This window comes from Mastomys coucha, unplaced genomic scaffold (assembly GCF_008632895.1).
Source record: "Mastomys coucha isolate ucsf_1 unplaced genomic scaffold, UCSF_Mcou_1 pScaffold7, whole genome shotgun sequence".
NCBI lineage: Eukaryota > Metazoa > Chordata > Mammalia > Rodentia > Muridae > Mastomys > Mastomys coucha.
The window spans coordinates 93,719,593-93,740,679 of NW_022196913.1; the positions used below are offsets into that span (position 1 = coordinate 93,719,593).

A 21,087-nucleotide genomic window follows, 5' to 3' on the forward strand; every position below is an offset into this window, starting at 1 on the left:
GGGACCCTGCACTCAGTTCGATGGATGGCTGTGAGCCTCTACATCTGTGTCAGTAAGATACTGTCAGCTCTGACTTCTAAGCCAGCTGAAACAGACCCTTTCCTCTCCTAAGTTGGTTTTTCCAGAGTGTCTTTATGACAGCAGCAGAGATGATCCTAGAACAAGGATGACCTTGAACTTTGACCCTCTTGCCTCTACCTCCAGAGTTCCAGGGTTACAACATAGCATCACCTTGCGCAGAATGAAGATCTGAACTATCTTGAGCTCCTTATTCACATGAAGTTCAGCAGATGCGAGGTGCTGCTGTATTTCCATTGAACTTTCAAAACATTCATGGTAGCAATACAAATTTAATAGCTTGCCTTGGGCTTTCATGTCACATGATTTTGGAACTGTAGTCATAATCTATATGACAATACCAGAAAACTAAGCATTTCCCATTATTTTCTCATAAAGTTGTATCTACATGTCTATGTACAGACACAAAAGGAGATTCATAACTCCTAGAATCCTCATAGAAAGCAAGCTGGAAGAGGAAACTGCTGTGAATGGATGTTGGCATGCCTTAATAATTAAACCCATATAATGAGCATAGTCAAATGAAGTCTAGAGGTTTTGATTTTAGAACCAGATTAAAACATTTACTGCAGGCAGTAAATTCCTCGGAGCCTGTTTGAGGAAGCAAGCAACTCATTCTGTTTTCATCAAAATAAGTTTCTAAACCAGTCATGAATTAAACAAGAGATCTTAGTGTTGCAGTTAAGGGTAGATAGGTTGAGAAATGCAAGAGGAAACAGGATATCTCATGGTGGATCTAGCAAAAATGCAGTCATCAATTCTAGGAAGGATCCAGGCTTTTTCATCACTTTTCTCCTTGCTTCATTTACTAAAGGTTTATAAATTATGTCCCACGAAGACAGATCATCAACAGTAGCAACCCCACTGCTGGGTCTTGAAACAGGGATGCCTGGTGCCAAATTCATCTGGCCAATCTTTAAGAATTCTTAAATTTATGTTTTAATTTAGCCGACCAATAGAACAGATTAGATATATCAGCAGGAGAAGTGAATGGAAATCTTTCCTTATTGCCCACTATTGAAAGAAAAGGCCATGAAAGGAGGACAGGTCATTTGTTTAACCATTTTGAGGGGTTTGTTTTGAATATTTCAGAGACTCACTTACTTTCATCTTGGTAATCTGTTGTCTGGCCCTGTTTTATCTAACCTCACTATCCTGTGAGGTCTTACATAATACTCTTCTCATCTACTCAAGAGGACTGAAGGGCTCTGTGAAGTCTTAGAGTTTCGGACCTCAGTACTGAGCAGGTTATGGCCTCTTCTCCAGATGGGATATTTAACAATTACACAAAGCTGTTACCGGGAGCTCTGCTTCACTCTGCATTTGAGAAACTCCCTTGGATTTAGTCAGCCTAACCATACCAATCATTTTCTAACATCTCATGTCAGTAACTATCTCAAGAGAAGAGAAAAAGGAGCCCTACCCTAACACTTCAGGTCCCTTGTGTTTTCTCGGTTTGAGCTACAGACACTGATTGAATCATCACAGGATGTAGATGTGCTTAAGCAGTTTTAATTCTTTGGTTCAATCCATGTACAGTAGTTTTGACAAAACCTTTCAACAAGTTTTCTTTTATCCCTTAAAACAGAAAGACAATGTAGCACAAGGAAAGTGTTTAGGGCATTTAGTTGCTGTTCTAGATGAATTAAATAGAAACCAAAAACATTCTCACTCTCTCCTGACTTTATTTCTTCACTTGGATTTCTAAGCTAGTTTCAGCAAATCCCTCTAAAGCTGTGATGATTGATGTTCTGTATGCAGCTACGCTGTCTCCTTCAGAAGAGATCTTGTATGTGGGATCCTGATAGCATAATGTTCGCCTAAAATCTTAAAACATCTCCTAAATATTTTCTTAAAGTCTGTAAAGCTTATGTAAACTGTCTTGTTAATAATTATTTTTTTTTCCTATTCAGCGGGATGAAGAGTCCTGCCCAGACCTTCCACGATCCTGCTCTTGCTCAGAAACCAATGAAGTAGCTCTAGGACCAGCTGGCCCCCCAGTAAGTCTTGCTAGCTCAGCCTTGAATGTTCTTCAAGAGCATTACCACCATTCCTCTTGGGTCTAAGGTGTGCTCCCTACTAGACTAAAGGGCTGTCACACACTTAATCCTAAGTAAACTCTGACACATCTACAAGATGATCCTCTTCCTACCATGCTATCACCTCTCATTGCTTTATGTACAAAATCCTCCCTTTAAACCACTGTGGTTAATCTTTAGTATGAGTTCCATCATTGGGCCTCTATTTACACCTGAAAGACTGGCATATCCTCCTGCTGCTCACTCCATGTAAGATGTATGTGTTCTCTTGATGTTGTTGATTTATTTTCAAGTAGACCTGCATGCCCCATGGAAATTGGAATTACATAGGGAGAGCATTAGCTCAGTTTCAATGATCTTCAGTCCTCTTGCGCAACCGAAGGAAAATGGTCTGGTGTCTCATGGCCTGAGCTAACACCATTCACCACCCCATTTATCATAGAGCATGTTTTTGCTGTACAACCTTCAGTAATGTCAAAACCTAAGTAAATTGAATAACATCATCTGTACCATATTATTTTTAAGGTGACATAGTATTTTTAACAATATGCTTTTCCATTTATTGCAATTCTATATTTGCTTTTACAAATATTTCTTTAAATGCCCTGTTCAATTAAAACATTCAGAGTATGCACACATATGTATTTAGATGTGTGTCCACAAACATGGACAAATACATAAAGAATATATTCACATACTTATTCTGTAGGACGTAGATATGTCTAATAAAGAAAACTGAGAATACTCCGGTTGTTACCTGACTATGCCAGAACGTCTTGGGAAGAAATGCAAATGACTGTAGTTTCAAAAACACTAACTTAATTATTTTCATTTCTGTGTAAATAAATGGAGTTGAATTATGACTTTTTTCCATTGGCTTTTTAGTCATTTATGGTATAAAACACATAACTCTATGCCAATTGAGTATTTTATTCTTTTTATATGTGAACATAACCAGCATTATATATACTCTAAATAAACAAGTCCTATAAGTATTTTTCAGGTTTATAAAGACCTGAAGTAGAGATTTCCTGAGGCCCTGAAATGATCTACAGGAAGGGCCAGAACTGGGTGGGGAGTTTTCCAGTTGAAGATTGTGATGAATGCTTACTTGTACACAATGTGTGGGCTTCATATAAAATAGCAATGACCTAATCCCATATTATGAAGAAAGATGAAGAAAGTATGCTGTTTGCAGATTTGTCTTTGAGCTAATACTTAACATCTGTTTGCCAGGGTGGTCCAGGACTCCGAGGACCAAAAGGCCAACAAGGTGAACAGGGTCCGAAGGTAACGTGTTCTCTCTTTGTCTCGAGTAGGCCTGACTTTAGAGTTAAATGTGACTTTACTTACTCTTGTGACTTACAGCATCTTAACGAGTTTGCAACACTCTGTCAAACAATTTTTACTTATAGTGAAGATGTGTTTTTTTTTTTTATCAAAAACAAGTATTTAATAACTCAGTCAAATGGAAGACATTTGGGACAGACAGGAATGCTGGTGTTCTGTGTGGCTTAGCCTGCAAAGTGTCTCTCTCAGACATATGCTTCTCTTTCCTCATCTGTAATAGAAATGTGTCTTAAGCAGAATCCTGCAGTTACCATTCAGCCCCAGTCCTTTCTAGGGAATTTCCTACAGTTTAGACTTCTTCTCCTATTTTACACTATATATAATCATATGCCTAGCTTTGCTTTCTGTTCTTAGTACCCATTGCGACCAAGTATAATGCTCCAGGTCGTGCACTGCAGAGGCATCGGCCAGCCAAAATGACCAGACTATGCCAACCCACATCAAAACACATATTTTTCTCCTTTGCACAAAGGCATCCTAAGGACTGGCAGAAGCCCAGTTACTAATTGAGTTCAGGCCTCATCCCCTTCCTTCCCTTTGGATTCTGGGATTCTGATCTCCTATCTCCAGAGCCTCGCCTTTCTGATTGATTCTACACATCTGCTTTCAGATTGATTTCCTGAGAGTCTATGCTGTATTTATGCTTGGTTCAGTTGTACAGTCATGGACCATAGTTTGACTATTGTTGGCATGATATTCATGGCCCTTCTTTTCATAAAGATTTGTTTTGTGTGTATGAGTGAATGTAGGTCTGTACACCACTTGTGTGTGTACTGCCTGGGAAGCAGGTCCTCTGGAAGAGCAGCTAGTGCTCTTAACCCTCAAGCAATTTCTCCAGCCATCAAAGTCCTTTCTAACTTGATTCTCTATCTTGGTCTTGTGATATTACTCTTCACCTTTTCCACATCATCTCTTACTGATTTAGTACTTTGAATGTGTTAGATTTACATAATATGTCTTCATAAAGCAGAGAGTATTGTGTTAAAAAAGAGCTTTACTTTACAATTGGAAACAGATGATGAAACAGAGTTGTCCAAATGTGACACAGAGATGGCAGAGGTGATGACCTTGCCATCTTTGTGGATAGTATGAGAACAAATAAACTATATCTTTCTTAGGGAAAGTCCCAGTATCTGCTTGTTTCATTGCAGCAATTAGATGACAAGAATCTGGATCACAAAGCAATGGTCACTGGTCTCTTTTACTCTATTTGCTTTATTTTTTTTTTTTTTTTTTTTTTTTTTTTTTTTTTTTTTTTGAGAATCAGCATCTTTTATTTATATAAAATCTCTATTTGCTTTATATTTGAGATGATTTACAAATTATACACACAAAATTATACATACAAAAGAGATCAGAAGAGATTTTGAAGAGACATCTCTGCTTTTGTGTCTGTTACAACAGAACTCACTATAGATAATAAGTGGAAACTGCCCAATTACTCATCAAGGATGAATCAGTAAGAACAGGTGATGCCTGCACAGGATGGAATACTATTGAGCCACTTAAGAATGTCAAATTTGGTCATTTGTGACCACAAGCGTGGACCTTATAAAATGTGTTAAATAAGTCAGGCAGAGAAAATCACGAGTGATTTTTATGTATATGTAGAATATAAGAAATTGTGAAAATTATGAGCAAAACAGTGGTTACTCAAGGCTCATGAAGAATGAGGCAAAACTGGCCATTATGTATGAAGTTATAGGGGAAATACCTCCTAATATTCCACTGCATAGTAGGGTCCATGAAGTACAGTAACATATTCTCTATTTCAAAGAAGCTAGAAGGATTCTTAATGTCTCTCTCTCTCTCTCTCTCTCTCTCTCTCTCTCTCTCTCTCTCTCTCTCTCTCTCACACACACACACACACACACACACACACACACACACACACATACACACACACACGTTTGTGGTGCTAGATGTTCTCACCACTGATTAATATATCACACATACATTCACACAGAGGTAGTACCATGTGATACTGTAATAAGCACAGTTGTAGCATGTCCATTAGAATGGGATACTAGCCAGGCACAGCAGATCTTAATTTAATAAAGCAATAACAGCCTTTGCTGTGGACACCAACTTTGACAAGGAAGAAGAAATTGGTCATAAATAGATATTCTGAGTCTAAGGTTCCTTGTTGAGTTGTTTAAAGCTTAAAGAAATGGGAACTACTGATTCCTGACCCTTGGAAGGGGGAAGATTGAGCTAGAGGTTCTTGGTGGCTGCAGAAGAAACACACTATGGTTCTGCAGGGAGGTCGGGGAGAAAGCGTGCTTGGTGTAACATTCTCAGAAAGAGGCCAAGGCACCCTTCGGGTGTGGAAGGGCACCCGGGAGCCTGGAGAAAGGGCTGCTCATTCAGTTTCCTTCCTGGACCAGGAGGGTGGTCCCGCAGTGCATTCTCCTTTGGGAAGTGTTAGGCAGTTGTGGGCGGACTACTTGCTTACATAATTGGCACAGCATTCTTATATGCAGAAACAAAGTAAATAAAGTTGATGAGATCCTGGTGTGTTTATACTTGTAGCTTACTGATGACATTTTACCCAGGAGGTAAATTATTTGAAGCTTTGTGTCTTGCTACCCTCTGAGCATGTCATATCTTAGAAGTTTATCAGGAAATAAGTGTTGTATACAGAAATGCCTTTTGGATACTAGAGGATCTAATGTCTAGAGTAACTTTTTTCTCTTGCCTTCTAGGGACCAGAGGGACCTCGGGGAGAAACAGGTCCTGCAGGACCCCAGGGCCCCCCTGGACCTCAGGGACCCAGTGGTCTGTCCATTCAAGGCATGCCTGTGAGTTGTGTACACATATTCCCATGGGTTTTATTGTTATCTGTTTTCCATAAAGACATGAAGAATGAGCTTTTATATTCTGTGTCTTATCGATGAATCTCAGTCCATTCAAAAATCACAAGGACTGACTATTCACTAGCTGCACAGTCAGTTGCTTGCTCAGTAATGGCGGTCTTTCAAAAAACAAGCACTTGGGAAGAGAATAAGCATTTCCATAATATTGCACCTGAGGATGGCAAATCAAGATGGATAGCCTTTGCTTGTCTCTCTAAATTCTTTTGTAAAATCATTATTTTACAAAAATAACATGTTTGTGTGGTGTTTATGTGTGTGGCATGTGTGTGAGCGTGCACTTACACAGTGTCCACATGGGTACATGTTTTTGTGGGTGTATTGAATACAGGTGTGTGTACAAATATAAGTAGAAGCAAGGGATCATTATTGGGTGTCCTCCTCAGGAGTCTCCTACCTTTGTTTTGTGGGACAGTGCCTTCATTAACCTAAAACTTGATGAATACACTAGGCAACCTGGCCAGAAAGCCTCAGGGGCTCACCTATACCCAGTGCCCCACCCCAATGTTAGGATTACAAACATATGATACCATGATCAGATTTTTATTTTTAGTATTGGTTTTGGGGAATCAAACTCAGGTAGTTTTCCTAAGTCGGAGAAAAGCACTATACCCACTGACTTTCCTTCCCCCGCCCTGGACTATACTTTTAACATCTATCAGATAACAACTGTTATACCAGTTCTTTATTGATGTGTATCCATTGGGAATGTAGAGTATTAAAAGATATCATATTTCTTATTTCTGTTATTAGAAAATAGTTCAATGAGTTATAGAGTTTAGATTGTGGGCTTTAAATGACTATTTTGAATGCTTAATATATTTGAAAAGAAATTTAATTTAATTTACTGAACTACATACGATTTCAAAGAAGCTATAAATAACACTGAAATATTTGACTCCCCCTCTCCTCCGCCATATGTTAACATTATCAGCTTGGCCATCTGCACACTATGGATTGGAATTGTTATCATACATAAACATTCAGCTCTGCAGGAATGTTTATATGGCTGGCGTAGCATATGTGAGACGTGAAATAGGACATGTGGTTGATAGTGTAAAGGCAGTTTTCTGTTGAAAATACTTTAACAGTGAGTGGGGTGGGTCTAGGGACCAAGAACTTACATCTGTGAATCTAACTCGGTTACTTTTGGATACTCAGGGAATGCCGGGTGATAAAGGAGATAAAGGAGATGCTGGTCTTCCTGGTCCACAGGTATTGATTGCCTTTGCTGTTATTCTTTTGCAAGGGATAGAAATGAGAAGCTTCTGACATCAGCTGTGACCTTGGCAGGGTGTCCATATTAAGGACATTTTCCTGTATTCATTCACCCTTTTGAAAGCCAGACTGATTGAGGGTGGGAACATCTATTTCTCAGTAGTAACTTCTGGGTCTCAGTCCTACGTCCCAGGGGGGTCCCTTTATGCCGTTAGCTTTGCTTGGCAGCTGTGGTCTGGTCTAGTGTAGGGGTGAGCTGTTTCTGTAAAGCTGACTCTTTCCTGTTCTTGACCCACCTAGGGTGTCCCTGGAGGTGTTGGTTCACCAGGACGTGATGGCTCACCAGGCCAGAGGGTAAGAACTTGCTGAATGTTGGACTTTAGCAAGGTAGACTTCCTGCTTAGTCACTTTGCTGCAGACAGGTTTTTATAGATGGACACCAAGTTAGGGGTTACATTTTTCTTCTGCCAGTCTAATTTCTATTATGCATCTACTTCCCTTCAGCCATTTCTTCTCTGTCCATTTTTGTTTTCATTAGACTTACTCCAGTTGGTAGCACCTTGTTCTGAATGCTCTCAAGTCTGATTCTTATTTGTACTCAATGGCATCTATTGGCTTAGAAGTTATTTTTTAGTTCTTTCAGATCCTTGAAGTACAGACCTAAAAGAAAGTAACAGCCACATAGAAGTCCAAGTAGTATGGCTTATAAAGGAATCTCCATTGGTTTAGTATATCTCAGTTATTTGTCCTTTTTATTGGTTCAAATAGAAAGCAGCAAAATAAAGTAAAAAAAATTAACAAGCTGAAATATGACATTTTTTTGCATTGACAAGTTTCCACCAAGCCAAGTTTGGAGGGTTGTAATTTATTGGGGGAAATTCAAATTTTGAAACCTTACCACATGTTATAATGGGGTCAGAGTTCTGGTAGAATGAAGAATGATAATCAAGCCAGGCATAGAGGGTCTGGGGAGGATTCTTGGAGCAGGTGTCCTCAAAGCTGCTTCTTGATTGAAAGACAGAAGGGATGAGAAGAGGAAGCCATTGCAAAGAGGAAGAACCGCTTGTGTAAGGGAGCAGAACAGACATAATGGAGCAGTCTTAGAACAGTGCATTTGGCTAGAGATCATAAATCAGTGTGTGTAGATATGTTTGTGTGTGCAGATATGCCTGTGTAATGCATACTTATACAAGTTTATCATAAAATGCAGTCAGGTTAACCTAGAAAAATCAAAAATCAAGCTAAATAAAAAAAATTAGTACATTTTCAAGTGAAAGAGAAGCTATCTTCCTTTTTAAAATGTTTTTATTTATTCTTTGATAATTTCATATATGTAAACAATATACGTTGGTCATATTCCACTACTTCACCTCTTCAATTCCTCCCAGATCTCCACCAATTCTCCCTCCCAACTTCCTCTTGTTTTATTCTACTGAGTTCAGTTAGTGTGGCCTGTACATGCATGTGTATAGGACCAGTCACTGGATGATGGACAACCCAGCAGAGGCCACATCTCTAAAGAAAACTAGCTCTTCCCCAGCATTCATCAACTAACAGTAGCTCCTCAGGTAGGAGTAGGGCTTTGTAAGTTCCTCCAACAAACATGCTGGACTCTTGACTGGTATGAGAATGTGTAGGTCATATATGTGTGTGTGTACAGCTGCTGGGAGTTCACATGCACCCAGCCTTGGCATGTCCAGAAAACATTATTTTACAACAGTCTTGTCCAACCTCTGCTTATTCCAACATTTTTTAAAAAGATTTATTTATTTATTATATATAAGTACACTGTAGCTGTCTTCAGACTCTCCAGAGGAGGGCATCAGATCTCGTTACCGATGCTTGTAAGCCACCATGTGGTTGCTGGGATTTGAACTCAGGACCTTTGGAAGAGCAGTCAGTGCTCTTAACCACTGAGCCATCTCTCCAGCCCCCCAACAATTTTTTATATATATTTATGTAACAAAACTCATTTCCAAAGAACTGGGCATCTGGAACAGGCTTCAGTAATGTCCACAGTCACTGGCATGGGAAGACTCCAGCTTCGGAGAGAGTCTATGCTTTTTATGCCTCTGAGATTTATCTGGACTCCTATTTCTACTTCTATGACTCTGCCTTTCAGGTTGCCCACCATGCCTGCTGGACTGAGTACCTGAGCTCCTCCCTCTATCCTTATCTCTGCTCTTTTCTTCTCCCTCCCTCCTGCTTGAGGACTTGTGCTCATGCGTGGGTTTCTTTGTCTCCCAGCCAGGGTCCTCTGCTCTACCAAGGCAGAAACTCCTGAGATCTGGGGAATCTGGGTGACTCTTCCCCTTTCTACATTCAGACTTCTGTGCTCTCTCTGAGTTCTTCCTGCTGTGCTGCTTCTAGCCATGGTCATCCTTTTCCTTTACTGTCTTGTTTCTGAAGGACAAAGGGCAGGATGGCAGTTCTGCTTGGACCTGGCGTTCAGTCTTCTCTTTTTCTTTTTCTCTTTTTTGTCTTTTTGCGAGTTTGACATCTTCGTCTTCAGAGACTTCAGGAGAACTTGATGGAAGTGTATTAGCCCCACAGCCCTTCTTCTGGAGCCTCTAGTCACATCATCCGCATCTTCTGACTCGCAGGGAGCACACAGATAGCTCTTCCTTTAATCTTAATTCCATTGAATTTGTCAACAGCCAGAACTGTCATCCTTTGACCTTTTCCAGCCTTCTAACAAGATTAACGTTGATAATCTCTGCATATTGTGAGAACAGACAGATGATGTCTCTTTCTGTCAGTTTATAAGGAAGTCCCCCTTCATAGTCACATTTTCATGCTCTTCTTTTAAGTCATCAACTTCTGGGTGAGGCTATGAAGCACTTTCTTTTCCTTCTTCCATGATGTTCCCTGAGCCTTGGAGAAAAGGGGTGTGATACAGATGTTCAGTTGACATCTCAACACCACACTCATTTATACCCCGCATTTTAACCAGTCGTGAATCAGTATTAATCAGCTTTTACTGAAAAAAGAAACGTTTCTGATCGAGCTTAAAAGCTGAGCTAATCTACGGGTATAGAGATAAATATTTATAAAAATACTTTGTTACTAGATCCATTTAACAAAATAATACTAGTAGGTTTTCCCCTCGGTTCTATGCCCTCATTGTGAGGCATAAGTTCCATACTGTTGAATAGATTTAAATCCAAACAGAAAGTAGTTGGTTACCCTAATAATATTCATGCTACTATTGTACCAGTGCTTATATTTTGACAGGCTGGTCTTTATTGTAGATTGTAGAGTTCACAGCTGGATAGGACAGTTGATGGCTTTTCTTCCCCAGAGAGCCAATACAGCATCCTCTGCCACTATGAAGGCTAGGCAATAGGGAGGGAGCTTCCAGGTCAGTACCAGCTTGATTTCTCATGTCTTGTGACCTAAGCACATGTCTCCTCAGGCTCTATCTTCCTAAATTATTGCTGATTTAGACTTGTGAGAAACTTTAAAAGATTCCCTAACTCTTGAATCATAGTGAATGGTAAGCACTTACATCTTGTCGAATGAAGAGTAACACAGCATTCAGATAGTATTCCCTGGGGATTGATACACACTTTAAGAGGCTAACACTTGTTTAGAAAACTTACCTCTCTACTCTTCAGACCAGCAAAACTTCCCATCATTATGCTTCTCAAGAATATAGAAACGGAAGGCCAGACCTGGTGACACAAGCCTATAATTCCAGAAGGTTAGACAGGGGGATTGCAAATTGAAGGTCTTTTGGAGCTACAAAGTAAGCTCAAGGCCAGTCTGGATAGTGCTTGGCTAGTATGCATGGAGCCATAGTTTTAATAGCTAATACTGCAAAAAAGAAAGAAAAAAAGAAAAGCAATCAATTTTTCCTTCTGGGTGCATAGCCATGGGACTTGAAATCTCTCCCTTTCCTGCCTTTTTAATGGCAATCTTATATTTATTTAAAATCTCAGTGCAGTGTGTATTTACCAAATAGACTAGGCTATAGAACATGTTTAGACTAGTACATCTGAGATGGCCTTCTTTGAGAGTTAGATTTATGTATGGCTCATATGCATGTGGGAGGGGTATCTAGACCTATTTATATGTTTTGGCTAAGCACATAGGCTAAGATCCTGTGTGGTTACACACCTAGATTCCTTCATGATTTCCAAAGCCCCCTAAACAGCAAGCCTGAATATTTGATTGAGTAAGTTTATTTGATTTATCTTAGCAAAGAACTCTGACCAAACTTGTGAGGTTAGTGTTTGAATCCTTTGGTTTTAGAATCATTTTTCTTAAAATCCATATACGAAAGCAGATTTTTAAGAAATACTTTTCCATCCACATGTGTTCATCTTTACTATAAAAGTTGAGAGCTATCATAAAGTGATAAGATATCTATGCTTGGCTTTTCTTTTCCTCTTTTCCTCCATTTAGAAGTAAAGCTTTGAGGATGTGTCTGATGCGCATATCATGTACGCTTGGATGGGAATAGAGTTCTTTTGTAAATCTGATTGTCAGCGGCATTCACTCAATATGAAACCACATGTCTTTTAAAGAAGACTGGGTGCTTATTGCCTTAGAAAAGTTATCCTGAGACAGTACCATCTGGGATAAAAATTAGGGAAATACTATTCCCATGAAATAAAATAGCAGTGCTGTGGAACTTTGACGTAGCTGCTCTGCTTGAAGGAAGAACAACATATATTTTTCTCAGTCAGCCATATCTTAACTAAGCCCCTGTACCATGCCATTTACTGCTCTTAGCTTGAAGAGTTTCCCATTACAGAATCTGTAGGGAAGATTCTGAAAGCAAGAATAGTTTCAGTTAATAAAGAAAGCAATCTTTAGACTGCCTACAGGAGGAAAAAGCAGGATAGGTCATGCCTACTCTCCTTGGCAGGGTAAACAATGATTCTTTTAGTGACCATGGAGGAGGAAGGAAGAAGGGCTGGTTAAGGAAGAGTCACTTAGGGGACTCTGATCTATGTAGTCAGATGAGCTGAAGGCTGGTGTGTGTGTGTGGGGAGGGGGATAAAGGTATAAAGAATTACTTAGCAGGATCGAGTTTTGATAGAAGTAGTTAGACATAGGTTGAGAACGATCTTAGGTGGCATATTCCATCTCATTAGGCAGTGGTAGATTCAGGGCTACGTAGAGAATATTGAGAGCAAACATTTCATGATTATCCTTATTGTGCTGTAGCATGCTGTCAGTACCAGCAATAACCATAACACTGGGCAGGCTAGGAGATAAGAGAATGATGGGATTCACAATCAAAGAAATCAAAAAAACCCTTTCAAACATTTTCCAGTTCTCTCCCTTCTCTTATTGACAGCAAAATCTTATAGCCTGAACCTCACACCTTCACCTTGTGGTTAGCTTAGGAAAAGACTGACCTCTTGTTATGAGTCTGGTGCCAATGTTACCACTGAATTTACCAAGAAGGTAGGAGATTTTGAGAAATAATAAAAAAGAGAAAATATAACCTCTTCTAATATTTCTAGCTTATTCTGGCTTTTCCCAAGGGGGATCTTGGACTTTTGGAGACAAATCTTATTTAACACTGGGCCTGAGGCCATCAGCAAGTCTAGCTAGACTTCCCGGAGTAAGTTTCCGCCTCGTCCTTGGAAGCCAACAGACCAACATGTTGAAAGTGATGGTTCAAACTAATTCAGTCCAGCATCCAGGTTCCACTCTAAGTCATTCCAACTAAAACATTCTGTGCTTTTCCTTCTTTTTCCTATAAATCTCCCCCCTGCCCTCCCCCCTGCACTTACTTTCTTATTTCTTAGTATCTGAGTACAGAGCCTTTCTTGTGGTCTTCAGATTCCTCTGATGTATGATAGATTTCTCAGGTTCCATCCTACACATTCAGATGGTCCTAAGGGAAATAAGATAGAGTAGGATGTAAGATAGATAGGTAGGTAGGTAGGTAGGTAGATAGATAGATAGATAGATAGATAGATAGATAGATAGATAGATAGATAGATGATAAAGACAAATAAGGGAAAGAAAAAGAGATAGATTATATATGGAGAAAATAAGTGATAAAAATTATAGGCATTATAGATAGAGAGATCAAGATACACAACCATGATAAATATATGTAAATAGTGAGAGAGTATGAGAGAGTGTGGGATAGATTATTGATAAATTAGCAATAGATAAATAGATAACAGATCAGATGGATAGTAAAAGAATTAAAATTACTAGAGAAAAGAAAAGCGATGAAAGGCATCCTTTCTTACTTCTGAGTTGTACTTCCTCTAAGATCAATTTTTCTGGCAAGTACTCAAAGGAAAATTTTAGAATTATGCCTCTCTTCCGACTTAGCTCTACCAGAAGAAGCTATACAAATGAGGAGTGGCAGATGGGGAAGCAGCTCTTCCATGGGGAGAGTGTGTTCCTTCTTGAACTCAGGGCAAACCTATGTTGGATTCCTTCTTTCCTCAATGGTTCCCCATCATGGGTAGCAGTCACTGGCCTTCCTTCAACTGTCATGGAGGCTGCTCTGAACCTGGATCCTGTTGATGAAAAGGTCTGTGGGGAAGGGTACATACCTTACTGCTAACCAGGTCTAGGTTTAAATCCAGGCTGTGTGACGTGAGCCCAGCAACTTTATGTTGCCAAGAAACTCCATCATCTGTCAGTCAAGGGCATAATATTACCCCATATAGAATGAGATTCATTCATATAAACTATTTCAAATGATATGATCTTAAGATACATTATTGGCATCTACTGTTTTTGATATCAGCCTAATGAATCAGGGCTTTTGTAATGCCTGTGATTAGTGAATTAAGGTTTCTTGGAAGACGGTGAAGAAATACAAAAAGTCAAACAAGTATAAGAATTTTTTAAAAATCCTTGGATTCTACCATGAAAGAATGCTTGCTGCATGCTTCTCAGCTGTGTGGTTTTGATGTACACAAAGACCATATTGTGTAGAATGTTCTGTTTCATCAAAAAAGATTTGGTCTTAAAAATGTACTTGAGAAATTGAACTTGATTCAACTATTTGGATAGATTTTATTCTTGTCATGAATATTAGACAGTAATGAAAGAGTCATCTAAAAAATAGTTTGTGCAATGCTAGACTCATGATAATGAGCCCCTTGGGCATCTTTCTTCCTCAGAAAAGGCAAAGTAAGCTATTACTACAAAACTGGTAGCCAGAATGATTGGATTTTTCTTCTTTGTGGGTCTAACTCTACATGAGTTTTTATAAAATCTCAGAAAAACATTTATACAGCCAACTACAGAGAAGATGGCTTATGCAATTGGGGCTTGGCTGTTTATTTAAAAAAAAATCAATAAGCTACTCCATAAAGTATGTAATGTATACAGATGTCTTACATTCTCATGAATGTTAGGCAATGCCACCCCATCCTTCCAGAAAGAGAACCTGAAGGTCTGAAAGTTGGAGAAAATAAGCAGAGATCAGAACGAAGCAGCTTTGGAGCCGGGAGTTTAGCTCATCTCTCCTGCTCCACCACTGTACTTTTTATTTCCACAAAATTATGAAAGTAAATATCTGTGTGGAGTTTCATGATTGAGAAAATCTTCCAAGAAGACACTCAAGTAGCAGGACTCTAATAATGAAGATGCCATAACCCTGTACTTTCGGGGGCAGGTACCCAATTTGGGTTACTTTCTTAGTAAAGTAGAAAATGATCATTGTTGTGATAAATTTTTAACCCAATTTACCCAATCAGTGAATTCACAACTCAATTAATTGGTATACAAGTTACTTGCCTAGATTGGGCAGATCTATCACTATACTACTTTATTCCCATCTATTAGATCCCGTATGACTTGCGATTTCTCCAAGCCATGTGCTTCAGCTCCATCTTCCTTCCATCTAGTCCTCCTCTGTTGTCCTCTTCTCCAGTCTCCTCCACATCTCCTCTCTCCCCTTATCTCCCAAACTTTTCAGCTCCACCTTCCCTCCTGCTGCCCAATCATCGGCCTTAGCCTTTATTTGAAAAGTTAAGGTGGGGATAAAGTTCACAAGGCACCTGTATACATGATTCACTCCTCGTCTGCAGTGTTTTCCAGGAGAGTAGAATTAGCATCAAAATACCAGACCAGGGCTATCCACCACAGATCATTCATAAAGCATGCCTCTAACATCTTAGACCTTTACTTGCATTATCTGAGAAGGGAGGAGCTTCTGGAGTGTTTAGTTTTCTGCTCTTAGGTTCTCTGATTAAGTCCATTCTTGGATTTACTTTGCCTTCTCTTGGGATGTTGTCATCCAGGGCATATGTTTCAATTTTGGTAAACAGATGGTTCTACCACCTCAGTTCTCAGATTGTTTTTGTTTGTCTGCTTTGTTATTTTAAATACATAGATCATGCACTTTAACCTTAAATATTCTTAAAAGAATTCTTAAAAAAATATTCTTAAAAGCTCTTTAGGCAAGACCTTGGAATGTATAGGTTTAGACACCTTAATGATTCTATACCTATTTAGGCTCTACTGTATGTCTACTTAAATTCTTTGACACAATATTGCTGATGTAGTGTTGTTTTAGTTATCTGAAGTTATAAGTGTGAGATAATAAAAATTTATACCTTTATATTCTAAATTGCATTAAATATATTAGTATATGTATAAACATTTATTAATGCACATATATATATTAGGAGTACATACATAGTCGTCCTGCGTATGTGTGTGTGTGTGTGTGTGTGTGTGTGTGTGTGTGACTGAAAATTCCTCAGTGAGACCTAGCATGGTACTCTGCATAAGGACTTGTTTTTAATCTCTGCCCCAGACCAGTGTTTACATAGCCTGTAGCTTTTGGCTGCTTGGCATCTTTATGTGGTAGTTACTAGTAATCCTTTGCGGCAAGCAGCAGCATGATTTCTGGTGGTCAACTGCTACCCTAGCTGTGGCATCTATATTTGATCTAATGTACGCAAAAGAAAAATATAAAAGGGAATTAATAAGTATCCAGTGAAGTCACCATTAATTATGACTTGCCTTTTTATACAAAAGTAAATTTAGTGTTCATTAGAATATTAGTGATACTCAAAGTAAATTTTAAGTTAGACTTTGTATTGCTGAGAATCACAACAAATCATAACTTAGTATTTTGCTCATAGGCAAGTACTTCCAAAATAAATTGTAAAAATCCTTTTAACTTTTTATTAGCAAGAATTATTTTAATATGGGCTGTGGCTATGTATTAGTATTTTGAGGTAGGAATATCAAAAAGGCAAAAATGCCTGAAGTTATTCATGTCAACAAACATATCTGTTTATGGGTGGCTGACTTCATGCATGTTAAAAAGTTACATCTTATAAAGTATATAGTTTTCCCCAAATTCTCACTTCACCAGATTTGTTGTTTTGAGATAGAGAGGTGATTAAGTGGTCTCAAGGCCTCCCCTAATAAGAGGTAATAGATTTTCTCCGAGTGGGCTGTGTCCCGGAATACAGTGGTACCTGGTGAGGGAGACTGTTGGGCTGAATGTATCTGTTGATTTTTGAAGGCACTGTTACAAAGTACTTAAGGCTAGATGATTTATAAAAACAGGTAGATTGGGATCTTGAGGAGTCTAAGATCTAGGGGATCACATTTCATGTGGCTGAAGCCATTGAACAGGGAGCGAGAGGGAACAAGAAAGGTGTTACAAGATCCTTCTATGATGTATGTTTATCATTCACAAGAGCAGAGCCTTTGTAGCCTAAGTACCCTTCATAGGTCCTGCCTCTGAAGAAGGCTGCAAAGGGAATTAGGTTTCTAACACATGAGTTTTGCGGGGCACATTCAAACCACAACAGTTCAACCATCTTGAGTCTAGATGTTTGCTCTTCTGTGAAAGTTGCCCTGTGTCCCCAGCCTGGGTCAGATGCTCGTCCTCTGTGTCCCCTCGGAATTCTCTTGTGTATCAACATAGAGGTTGCTGATATCAATTTCATTGTCTGAGAATTCACAAAACTTTGAGCTTAGTCTCTCCATTGCCAGTCTAGACCTCACAGAATGCCTAGCGTATCACATCCATGCAAATGTCTCTAAATGTGTGACAAGTCCGAAACTTGTGGCTTACAGTAATGAATTTATGAGTGATGGTTCTATTTTTTTTATTTATTCACTTTGCATCACAGTATCAGCTCCTTCTCCTCCCAGATCCCCCTCACAGTTCCCCCCCTTATTCCACCTCCCCCTTTCCTCTGCGAAGGGGAAGCCCCTCCCCAGGTGTCACCCCACCCTCATCCCACACACCATTTACTGAAGTACTAGGCATACCCTTTCCCACTGAGGCCAGACAAGGAGGCCCAGTTAGGAAAACAGGATCCACAGGCAGGCTGTAGAGTCAGGGACAGCCCCTGCTCCAGTCACTGGGGGATCTGTATGAAGACCAAGCTGCACACCTGCTACATAAGTGCCTGGGGCCTAGGTCCAGTCCTTGGGTTCAGTCTCTGAGAGACTTCAAGGGTCCAGGTTAGTTGACTGTTGGTCTTCCTGTGGAGTCCCTGTCCTCTTCAGGTCCCTCAAATTAAAAAAAAAAGGAAATCAGGTGAGTGATGATGCACACCTTTAATCCCACCACTTTAGAGGCAGAAGCAGGTGTGGTTTGAGGCCAGTCTGGTCTATAGACCAAGGTCCAGGATAGCCACCGCCACACAGAGAAACCCTGTCTTAGAACACCCCATGCTCTGCCCCTCAATGGTTGTGATTTTATATTTAGGATTAAGAAGACATTTGAAGATGATTTTGACTTTTTTCCTAATATGAAGTTAAGGCTAACATTCTTCCATTTTATATGTAAATTTTAAGGGGGCATGAAATGGAAATAGGAAACTCACAGGAGCCTTAAGAACCAACCAACATTCAATTGTTCATTTGTTCAAATGTTTTAGTCCATGACAGAAAATGTCAGAACAAGATCCATTGCGATCACTTCTCAGCCTTTGGCTCAAATGAAAGAGAAGCTCCACTGCCTTTGCCATTGGCACACTGACCAGACCCGTTTCACCTGGGAAATGCGCCCCATCCCACAGCCGTAGAAAGTTATCCTAGCAAATGGCATGTCAGCCCCTGAGCCTTAGCTAACCAATATGTGTCTGTACAATCTTAGCCTGAGCTCCCTGAAGGCTCACACGGACACAACTTAAGATGACCTACTTTTCTGCCTGCCTCATCTGTCCTGTTTTCCTTCCTCCCTGCCTCCTTTCAGATTTCCTCCCAAGAGCAATACAGGTAGAAATCAGCCACACACACAGATGTAGGTCTACTTCTAAGAAACCCTCCACCCCGCCAAGAATGTAGTGAAATGGTATTTTGCCTTCCAAAGTTAGATAAGTCCAGATCTGAGAGTAAGAAGAAGGGCTGGAGATGTAGCTCAGTCACCGAGTACTTGCTTAGCTTGTACAGAGCCCCAAACTGACTGCCCGCACAGTGAAAAGTATGAAAAATGCTAAGAATGAATGACATTAGCATTTCCTTCTATCCTGTACATTGCCAGACTCATTTTAGCCCCGATTAAGATTCATTTGCTGAACGTGCGCAGAGAAGCCCTGGAACCATCATCTGTCAGTGGCTGTTCTGTTCTCTCGAACAGTGTTAGGAACGAGACATTGAATAGCACATGAACTTTGCTCTAAACGTAGGAATCAGGTATGGCAGCACCTAAATCTGTTGTCCAGGCACAGAACAAGTAACCAAGGAGCATCTTTCTCACTAACTGCACACCCAGTTAAGCTCCCGAGAAAGAACCACATTTCACTGTGTTCCCTTCCAGACAGAACATGTGTCTATAAATCAGGCACATGCAAACAAGTCCATGACAGTGTCTTTCCAGTGTCAGCAGAGAGCTGAACGTAGGCTCTTGTGTTTTCACACCTCTCCCCCTGGGGTGCGGAACAGGGTGGAAATGCATTACTTCCTGCCAATCTTCTGGAAACAATGCAATTTTATTTGTTTAGGAATGTCTTCCTCTAGGAAAGTATGTCATGACTCAGCTCTCCTTTTGAATAAGCCCCTCTCTGTTGAATGGAGGATATTTTCCTTCTAGGCACTGTTGGATCTGAGGCATGGAAGAAGGCTCTTGACACTGTTCTGACTGAGGTTGCTTCTCCTTCTTGTCCTGTCCTGGACAACATTGAAGGCAGGAATTACATGGAATCCTGTTAAAACTGCTTTCATATGTGCCTACAGCCTATTTTTGACATATGGAAACTTTATCTGAAAAATAAAACAATATATTTTCAAACTTTCCATAATATTTTACTTTTTATTGAGAATTTCATACACTCATACAATGCATTTTGATCAATTTTTCTCCCCTATACCCCCCAAATTCCTCTGCATCCATAACAGGATTTTTCTTCCAACTTCATGTGCTTCCTCTGTTTCTCCTCCTCCTCTTCTTCCTCCTCCTCCTCCTTCTTGTTTACCTTAGTTTGTCCTTTTTTTTTTTTTTCTGGGAAGAGACACCTTGACCCTGGCAACTCTTATAAACAAAACCATTTAATTTGGGGCTAGCTTACAGTTTTAGAGGTTTAGTCCATTACCATCATGGCTGGGAACATGGCAGCATGTAGGCATGGTGCTGGAGAAGGAACTGAGAGTTCTATGTCTGAATCCACAGACAGCAGGAGAAGACTGTGTGCCATACTGGGAGAAGCTTGAGCACAGGAGACTTCAAAGCCCACCTCTCACAGTGTCACACTTCCTGCAACAAGGCCACACCTCCTAATAATACCACTTCCTATGGCCAAGGAGTCAAACACAGGAGTCTATGGGAGCCACTCCTATTCAAATTACCACATTGTTCATTGGTGCTTGTTCTTCTCCCACCCCCACCCCTGGGTGTGCTTAGTCCTGCCTGTTTTGAGTGGGTGTGGGACCACCAGCTGGAGTGTAGGAAGTCTCTCAGGGGATGTTTGAACCTCCTCTCCCTACCTAGGCAGCCGTCTCAGCTAGGGATGGAACTTCATAAACCTTTCCCAGTTCATGCTGTAACTCTAGCTCCAGGAGGTCTCCACTGGCTTCCAAGGGCACCCCACACAGGAAGCATATACAGTCATATACAAACAGTCATATACAAATAAGTAATAACTTAAATAAAATTAATATTTAAAAACTTTTTTATATGATTTTTCTGTCCTTTCTTACCTCCACGTTTTCTCATTTGTAAAACGAGGCTGTTGGGCTGGAATAGCCTAACCATCTCTCACATACACTGGTTTATGGGTGTTCTTTTCCTAGGAAACACTAAATCTAAAATCCAGTTAAGATAATTCATTCATGACAAGGCCTCATTGGAATTGTCTTGATTTTACTGTGCATCCAAGACTGGCTCAAATTTTCATGTAATCCCCCTGCCTTATCCTTCTGAGTACTGAGAGAGGCATGGACTATCACATGTTATTAAAAATAAGTTTATTACCCTTACAACAGAATAAATTTTTGTTGTTTAATTAATAGATCCAAGAAAGGATGGAGAGAGAGACAGAGAGAGAGAGAGAGAGAGAGAGAGAGAGAGAGAGAGAGAGAGAGAGAGAAAGACAGAGACAGAGAGACAGAGACAGAGACAGAGACAG

At 40.0% G+C, this 21,087-nt stretch overlaps 1 protein-coding gene and 1 pseudogene across 3 annotated transcripts in view; one reads left to right on the forward strand and one right to left on the reverse strand.

Annotated features, from left to right (window-relative positions):
* The window catches only part of Col14a1 (collagen type XIV alpha 1 chain), a 224,054-nt gene that overhangs the window by 168,076 nt on the left and 34,891 nt on the right, over nucleotides 1–21,087 (forward strand). For all 3 annotated transcript variants that reach the window (XM_031359565.1, XM_031359566.1, XM_031359567.1), the window contains exons 36-40: nucleotides 1,992–2,078; nucleotides 3,354–3,407; nucleotides 6,173–6,268; nucleotides 7,502–7,555; nucleotides 7,859–7,912. In XM_031359565.1, coding sequence (XP_031215425.1) covers nucleotides 1,992–2,078; nucleotides 3,354–3,407; nucleotides 6,173–6,268; nucleotides 7,502–7,555; nucleotides 7,859–7,912 — 345 coding nt within the window. The remainder of the gene's footprint in view (nucleotides 1–1,991; nucleotides 2,079–3,353; nucleotides 3,408–6,172; nucleotides 6,269–7,501; nucleotides 7,556–7,858; nucleotides 7,913–21,087) is intronic.
* On the reverse strand, nucleotides 9,446–10,502 carry LOC116082567 (annotated as a pseudogene).